Genomic DNA, 8,692 nt, shown 5'->3' on the forward strand with positions numbered 1-8,692 from the left:
TATGGAATATTATTCATCCATAAAAAGGAATAAAGTACTGAGACTATAATGTGGTGGATGAACCACAAAAACACTATGCTAGCCAGGCGCAGTGGCTCACACCTGTAATCCCAGCACTTGGAAGGCTGAAGCGGGTGGATTACCTGTGCACACAGGCTGGAGACCAGCCTAAGCAAGAGTGAGACCCCTTCTCAAAAAAATAGCCTGGCTTTGTTGCAGGCACCTGTAGTCCCAGCTACTTGGGAGGGTGAGGCAAGAGAATCACTTAAGCCCAAGAGTTTGAGGTTGCTATGAGCTATGACACCACAGCACTCATAGGTGACATAATGAGACTCTGTCTCAAACAACAACAACCTACTATGCTATGTGAGATAAGCCAGAACCAAAGGACTGGTATGATCCCAATTATGTGGGGGACCTAGAGTAGGCACGTTATAGAGCCAGGAAGCAGGTTAGGGCTCACTGGGGACAATGGGGGGAGAATTGGAGCATTATTAATAAGGTACAGAATTTCTATTTGAAATGATAACATTTTGGAAATGGAAATGGTCGTAGTTGCACAACATTGTGAATGTAATAACACACTTGAAAATGGTTAAGATGGCAAATTTCATGTTATATATGTTTTACCACAATTTTTATTTATTATTTTACTTTAGTTATCTCTGACAGTCTCATTCTGCACCCCCCCCCGCCCCATATAGAGCCATCGTGGCCAACCCCCCCCCCAGACACGCGTCTGTCTGCTTGTCTGCTCCCAGCTAGGGACGCTCCCTGTTCTCCCTCCGCGGATCCCAGCGGCTAGACAGCGGCCCCTGGTGGCCGTGGCTTCGAACGCGTAGACCCCGGAGAGCCGGTACGCCAGGCCAAGGCGGAGGTCGGAGGGGTCTCAGTGGGCAGGGGCAGTCCTGCTCCACTGTACAGCGGGACGAGTTTCCTCACATCCCTGCCTTTGTACCTCAGTTTCTGCCGTTTCACTCTAAGGCTCAGACCCACCCACCCCCACCTACCTGGAGGAAGCGGAGGCTCATGAATCTGACACCCTTAAGGAGAGAGGTGCCACCCACTCAGCCGTGTTGTCAGCAGGGGAGCAGGTCCACGGGAATCGGCACTTCCTGTTAAGCCTTTCCTGGAATCTGCCAAATTTCTCCCCTTTCTTCCCACCCCCTCCCTCCTTGTCACCCCTCTGCTGCCTGTGACTTCCACTGGGTGAGTGTTCAGCTGATCCTTGGCCAAGATAATCAGATTAAAATAATCTATTCCATATGGCTTGCCAGCTCGGTGGCTCCAAGAGCTAAAGGTGTGAGGGGAGGGGGTGCTGGTCTTTGAAAGGGGCTCCCCGGCCCGGTAGCCTCGGGAGGCTTAACTGGAGGCTGATGGGGAAGGAGGCACAGGTGGGGGAGTTAGAACCTATTCTTGAGGGGACTGGTGGCCACCAGCTCCAGCCAGAGTACAGCCTCCAGGCCTCATCTGTCCATTCCACGGTGGGGGTCTGAGTACTCCCTGTGCCTCTTCCAATATCTTCGGGTCTGGGGATGTTTGTTGTGGAGCACCACTTTGTCATTCTGGGAGATTTTATTTTTTTTAAAAAAATTTAAATTAAATCAAATTATATTTTTAGGTTACATTGTTCTCACTTCCAGGGTAAAGCTCCATTTGGAGATTTTTTTTTATATTCAGATTTGCAGATTCTGGCCTTGCAGGGTTCTGTTCCATCATCGCATCCAGACTGGGGGCTAGAAAGCTGTTTCTATCACTCCGCGGGTCTCTGTGATGGGGGCCTTCACTTTCAGGACAGCTTTCCAGGAGGAAAGGAGCCACTGGTGTCCTCAAAGGAGTCAGGGGTGGTTTGGGAGGGATAGAGCAGAGGCTTTGGCCTCTGACAGAGCTAAGTGGACCTGACTCCTGCTCCTGCTGGCTAGGTGATAAGGGACAACCTCATCACAAAGTAGGGTGATGACATCACATCACAGTGAGTTGTTACCATGAGCAGTGCCCCAGCCAAGGGCCAGCACAGCGCCAGGCCATGAAAGACAATAGGGTAGAAGCATGCCCTGTGCATGTGCAGGTTTTCTTTTTTTTGCAACAGGGTCTTGCTCTGCCACTGAGTCTAGAGCATAATAGTGTCATCATAGCTCTTGATCCTCACAACCTCAGCACAGGTATTACTCATCCTGTGGCCAGAAGCAGAAGCTGAGGCCCAGAGCTGGACAGCAAGGTGCCCAGGTGGCACAGGGAGTAGATGGCAATGCAAGGTTTCTAGCCCATATTGGCCAAACTGCAAAGGGGTAACCCAGGCTGTGTAAAAGCAGGCAGAGGCTTCCTAACAGTCTCTCCCATGGAGGGCACAGGTGTGGTGAGACGATCCCTGACTGCAGGTGACACCCAAATTAGGAGCTTCCCAGGACGTGTACCTGTTGATGCTAAATAGGCTGGCAGGAGGAGAAGAGCTGCTTCCTTTTCCTGGGGCCTCTGGCTCCAGCAGGGTCAGGGATTAGGGGCTGCAAGGGGAGTATTTACATAGAACCTTTGATTAGCACTCCCATGTCAGAGAGCTGGTGGGGAAATGAAGGCATTAAGGATGGGAGGGGCTGGGAAAGTGCCCAGAGCCCTGACTTGCCTGAAGAAGCAGGGTGGGCCTGTAGGGAAGGCTGAGGCCTGGGCCTGCACCTGAGAGTGCACTGCCCTGTCCTGCTTGCCCTCCACCCTGGCCAGGGCTTTAACTCTCACCTCTGTTCCTGTGGGGCTACCTCAAGCCCTCATTTCCCAGCCTTACACGTTGGCTCAGGCCAGGGGAGCAAAAGTCACTGGCTCGGCACTTGTCAAAACACAGGCTCCAGAAGTGTGAAGACCTCACCCTAGCAGGAGGGTGTGTGGGCCCTGCTGCCTGGAGAACTCATTAACAGGCAGCTCCCAAGTGAACCCACTGGAGAGGCTGGCCAGGATAATGAGATCAAAAGGGACATCCAAGCATGGGGATCAGGGAAGAGGGAGGGTGGGAAATGGTGGAGCTCAGGATCTGGGTTGGAGGTGCTGCCCACCCCCCTCCTTGGCTCTCTCAAGCCTACTGACCCTTGCCCTTATAGCAGCTGGTAATTCCCCATAGACCACAGGGGACAGCAAGAGGAAGGGACGCCACGTGTCACCTGCAATTTGTCAGCCTTGGAGCCCAGGATGGGGCTGGGGGTAGAACCCTCCCTTTTGCCCCACCCCCTACTGCCCTGCCTCTCTCCCCTCACCTTTCTGGGCTCTTGGCCTGCACAATTGCCTCCATGTGTTTTTAACCCTCCCTGACACCAAGGACCCTCCTGTCATGCATCCTTATGCCGCTCTCCTGCTGCACATCTCTCAGTGGCTCCCACATGCTCAACTAATTTGAACTAATAGGCTGCAGATCTGACATTCTTGGGGGCTGTGTTTTCAACATAAAAAGTGTGCCTCCCACACATATGGCCTCTTGCCCAAATATATGTAGTAGTTGACTTTATCCTTAATAAAATGCTAATTTACTTTATAACATTCAGAGAATCCAGCAAGCAGGCAATTGGAAGCCTCAGAGGCAGGAGGGTAAAGAGGGCTTTTTTGACTTTTTAACCATGTGATAGTATTGCATTTTCAAATAAACAAGGATATGATAATAAAGAGCTTTTGGTCATTCTGAGTTCTCTCAATTATTGGCTATAAAGTGAAATCACAATCATGGGATTTCAGGGCCTTTTTGATATTTAAGAGGGTGGCAGTCCTTGGACAACAGGATGCCCAGAGCCTTCTGAGATCCTACCTTCTGCCTGTGTGGCCTTTCCCCTACACCTCCCACCCTCAGTGGACAATACACTCTACCAATCCCTAACCTCTTGTTCCCTCAGGCCTGGCAGCATAGGAGAGGCCCAAATCCCTGGGCTTTCACACCAGGGTTTTGGTTTGGATCTGGAGCCCCAGGAGGCATCCATCTGCCAAGGTCCAGAAGGGGTGGCCCTGTGAACAGCTTTGGGGTGAGGAGGAGCTTTGGCAGCCAGGCTCTTCCTGGGAGTAGAGGCATCCTGGTCAGGAAGTAGGCTCCTCCCCTATCTCTACCTCAGAATGGGGTTGGCACTGTTGCTCCTGGATGTGACCAAGGGCAAAGGCATTCTGGGCTGCTGGGACAGAGGAGGGGGTATAGAAGGTGTCAGAGGAGGCCAAGGGCAGTAGGAGATAAAAAAGACTCAGAAGGGATGGTAGTGGGCAGAAATGCTCAGGAAGAGGTACCAGGCCATTTGGCCTTCTCTGTTACAAACCAGTTAACCCATCAGTCTCACAGGGCTGAAGCCAGAGGGGCCACTAAACATCAGATCCTCAGCGCTGAAAGAGACCACTCTGCTTGAAGGAGAAACAGGTAGACATGATACGATACCAGATACTCCGCAGTCCAGCTAAGTGTAGATAACTATGCACCAAGTGCCTATTTAGACGTGTGCAAACTCAGACTCCTAGGGGCCATGCAGACAATGTAGATTCTTTGAGAGTTTCCATGTGGACAATCATGGATGTCTGATTTCTTCCTTTCTAACCAGCATGCCTTTTACTTCTTTCCTTATTACATAGCCAGACTCTCCATCTAGGACAACGCTAAGTGGGAGTGGGAGAGGGAGAGCAGACATCCTCCTTGACCTTAGCAGGGAAGCTATCGATCTTTTCACTGTTTAGTACAGTGCTGCCTATGGTTCTTTGTAGATGCCCTTCACCAAATTGAGGAAATTTCTCTCTATTCCTACTTTGCTGAGAATTTTTATCACTAAGGCGTTGAATTTTGTCAAATGCTTTTTGTCATTTCCCTCACATTTCATTGGCAAAACCTGATATACCTGTCCAAAAGTGGTGGAACGCTAGTTAGAGGCCAGTGGTGACAGGCTTAGCCCCAGAGCTTGCCAGTCCAGGTGCTCTGCTCAGTATCCAGTAGCCCTACTGGATACTGCTAGCTTGTTGGATCTACAGGGTACAGATTCCTCTCAGTGCACATCTCACCGCACCATGGAAGGGCCCACCCAGAGCCAGCCTGCCCAGAGAAGGAATGGCTCCTAGGTCTCTCCACCTTTAGAGGGAATCAGGGCCCCACGTCTGGTCCCTACTCTATTCCACAGTTCGGGCTGATGTACACCCCCATGCTTTCCTCATACAAATTAGAAACTAGGGTGAAAGAAAACCAACGAACTGCGTGTACTTCATTTCGTGGGCCCTGCTCCCTTGAACTTGCCGGGCGGTCACCGGCGCGGACAGGAGGTGTGAGCAGCTAGGACCGGCGCCCAAGTGGGCACCCAGGCAGGAGAATGAGGCATACATATCGAGGGATTGGCATCTTCCCCCTCAAATCCCTCCTCCCCCGCTGGTTCAAAGGGTCAGGCCTGGTCTCCTTCTGGCCCCGCGCCCGCTTTGAAGTGTTGATGTGGCCTGGAAGGGGTCACTTCACACCTAGCACCGGATAAAGAGGCGCGGGCCAGCAGCCCCAGACCGCCGCGGTCATGGCCCAGCCCCTGCGCCCGCAGCTGTCCGAGTCCTGGATCCTGTCCGCGGTCCGGGGTCGAGCTCGGCTGCCACCACCCTCCGACAGGGACTGTGGCTGCTTCCTGACCTCGTCCCCACACTCGTGGGGTAGCACCGGAGCCGCCCTGCCCGCGCCGGGATCCAGGTCCGGCCTCCACCCTCGCACAGCGCCTGCGCAATGGTCAGCCGCGGAGCGCAAGAAACTGCGCATGCGTGCCCGCATGCTCCCCCTTCGTCCGCACCCCTGCACGAACTGCGTTGATTCCTGCCGCGGTCCGTGGCGCCCGCCGGTCAGAGCCTAACCAAGATCTAGGCGCTGTGCCTGGCCATCCGCTACATCGGCCACCTGTCGGCCATGCTGGGCCTCAGTGAGGAGAGCCTTCAGCTCCGGTGCCGATGGCACAGAGATGTGGCTTCACTCAGGGCTGCCCGCTCTGCCGGGACGGCGGCCCGGCGCAGGCGCAGGCGCAAACGCAGGCGCAGGTGCAGGTGCTGGGCTTGGGCCTGAGCTCAGCATCCCACGTCGGGGCGTCCTGGGGGGTGTCCGCCCGCCTGCTCCGGAGCCCAAGTAGCGCCCGAGCCGCGCGACCCTCTGGTGCTCTACGCCGCAGCGACATGTTGGGAAGGGCCGGCAATGGAACCGTGCCCCTCCATCCGGTTGGTACCTTCTTCCCCGTGCGGGGCTCACTCCAACCGCGGTCGGGGGTGGCGCATGTGTTGTCTGCGCCCAGCACGCAACCCTACTGCGAGGACCAGCAGCCCTCCCCATCCCTCTTGTGGCCTGGCCTCACCAGCTCTCGCTCCGCACAAAGTAGTATGCCTGTGTAGAGCCCACTGAGGGCTACGCTGTTTTCTGTCCCCGCAGATGCCTCTCGCCTCTGGAGTGGCTTCTGGCCTGAGGAACCCACGTGACAGCGGACAGCTGATGCCCTTCTGTCAGTGAGCACTGAGGCTTTTTGTTTTCAGCACCTTGGAAATGGTTCCTCTCCAGACTGCCTTTCCTGGAAGAGGTCACCTGCGATACAGGCATCGACATTGCTGTGGGTGAGAGCCGGTGCCACCCAGGACTGCCTTCCTGTGCCCTTCCCTTGATGGTGGGACCCATGGGTAGACACTTTGATGTAGGTGGGAGTCTCGGCCTAGTGTGAATTTATTTGTGAATAAATTGTGGTGGTGTTAGGTGGTAATTTCTTCTTTTTCTAAGTGGACACACACTTCCTTCTCTCCCCTTCATAGAAGAACAGGAGGGCGTTGGGAGTGGTTCTTACAGTCTTCACTCCCCACATCCCACAGGTCCAGACCCCTCTTCCAGCCCTGGCCTAGCATCTCCTGTTCCAGGTGGGTCAACCTCATGAGAAAGTGGCCATTTTCTCATGGGCCGTAAGTAGAATTTATTCATCTTTCCTTTGAACGTGATCTACAGTGGGATACAACCAAGATATTTCTGTAGAAAATACAACTCTTTCATTGAGGACTTACTGTATATCAGGTACCTTATGCCTGTTATACCCAAATAGCCACTTACAGAAAAAGGAGGATCAGCTGTCAGCCCTGGAGGGTTTTGTTAGCTCCACTCATTCTGGGGCCTGAAGGGGCACGGGTTCCAGTGGGTCATTTCCTTGTGTTCTGAGGCTTTATTTCCCTTGGGCTGGAGCATCCTGGCCTTGGACCCTGGGATTTCCCCGTCTCTCTTCTCTGTGGTTTCCTTCTCATGTGGGTTTAGGGACTTAAGTGGGGCAGTCCTGAGGTTATGACCTCTTAGACACCTCTTAGCATGAGATGAGGCCTGTGCGATTGTAGTCAAATCCACACAGCTGGCCTTGGCCTTTGAGTAGGTGGGTTCAGATCAAGGGAGCACTGTGTAGAGGGAGAGGGGAGCCTTGAGCTCAGAAAGAGTGTGACCTCAGCCTGCCATCAGGCCTAAGGAGCAGTTAAGCGTGGAGGGTGCTGTCTCTGCCAAAGATCCCTCACTTTCTATAGATACCTAGCTCTCTTCTCCCCTTCAAGTGTCTGGAATACAGGCCTCAGTGTTTGTTTTTATAAAAACTTTGATGAGCCACCTTAGTAAGAGCAAGACCCTGTCTTTACTAAAAATAGAAAAAACTACCTGGGTTTTGTGGTAGTTGTCTGTTATCCCAGCTACTTAGGAGGCTGAGGCAAGATAGTCCCTTGAGCTCAAGAGTTTGAGGTTGCTATGAGCTTTGACACCACAGCACTCTACCGAGGGCAAAAAAAAAAAAAAAAGAAACTTGTTGAGAGAGAGTTCACATATTATAAAATTAATCCTTTTAAGGTGTACAGTTCAACCATTGTCACTAATTTTTGCCCCCCATACCTTGTACCCCTTAACATCACTCCCCATTATCCCTTCCCTCCCAGCCCCTGCCAGTCATTTACTTTCTGTCTCCAGAGTTTTGTTCATTCTGAACATTTCATATAAAAGGAATCATGATACATGGCCTTTTGCTTGGCTGCTTTCACTACACATGTTTACAGCCCATCTGTGTTGCTTGCTGTATCAGGATGTGGGTCCTGATGTTAATATCCCCTAGCACAGTAGCTTGTTTACCCCTTCATCTGTTGATGGAGTGTGCTTGTTTCTAAGGCCCCCAGAGATCATTTCCACTGTTTAGGCTCTGGTCAGGGAAGAGCTTTAATGCAGAGTGGGATTGGGCCCCTCATCTGCAGTTCAGGGGTCCAGGCTGAGCAGGGCACACCCTGGCTGTCTGATGCCTGCAGGTGGCGGGATCTCACACCTCTGCTGGTTACCTCTCTTTTCCTGCACCTCCCCCCATCTTTCTCTCCCCTCCCAGGACCCTAACTGGGGCGGGCTGGAGGCAACCCAGCTTAGAAAACCTATTAGCATGGTAAAAGCCTTGCATTTTAGGACTGGGAATTAAGGTCATTAGCAAGTCTTTTCACAGATAAGTGGGGCTCACTGGCCAGCCCCTTCCCTGTGGAGACCCTCTCCTCCCCGAGCAGGAGCAGCCCACTGTTTATTAGCACCTGGGTGTGAATTTTCATTAGCACATCCCAGCTAATAGTGCCTGAGACAGGATTGGAGATAGGAAGGGGTCACCTCCCACCTCAGAGCCCCATCCCACAGCCTGAGGAAACCCTGTGTGGGCACTTGTGCCAGGGGTAGGGGACCCTATCTTCTCTCAGTTCTCAGCCT

General features: G+C 52.9%; 1 protein-coding gene across 1 annotated transcript; it reads left to right on the top strand.

The window, feature by feature from the left end:
• Window positions 1-5,795: 5,795 nt before the first annotated feature.
• LOC111724934 (mesoderm posterior protein 1-like) lies at window positions 5,796-6,696 on the top strand. The gene is made up of 2 exons (XM_023512564.1): window positions 5,796-6,174; window positions 6,383-6,696. Exons 1-2 carry the CDS (start codon window positions 5,914-5,916, stop codon window positions 6,458-6,460), a joined length of 339 nt encoding a protein of 112 aa, XP_023368332.1. The 5' UTR covers window positions 5,796-5,913; the 3' UTR covers window positions 6,461-6,696.
• Window positions 6,697-8,692: the final 1,996 nt, after the last annotated feature.

This window comes from Otolemur garnettii, unplaced genomic scaffold (genome assembly GCF_000181295.1).
Source record: "Otolemur garnettii isolate 467f Iridium unplaced genomic scaffold, OtoGar3 scaffold00029, whole genome shotgun sequence".
Taxonomy (NCBI): Eukaryota; Metazoa; Chordata; class Mammalia; order Primates; family Galagidae; genus Otolemur; species Otolemur garnettii.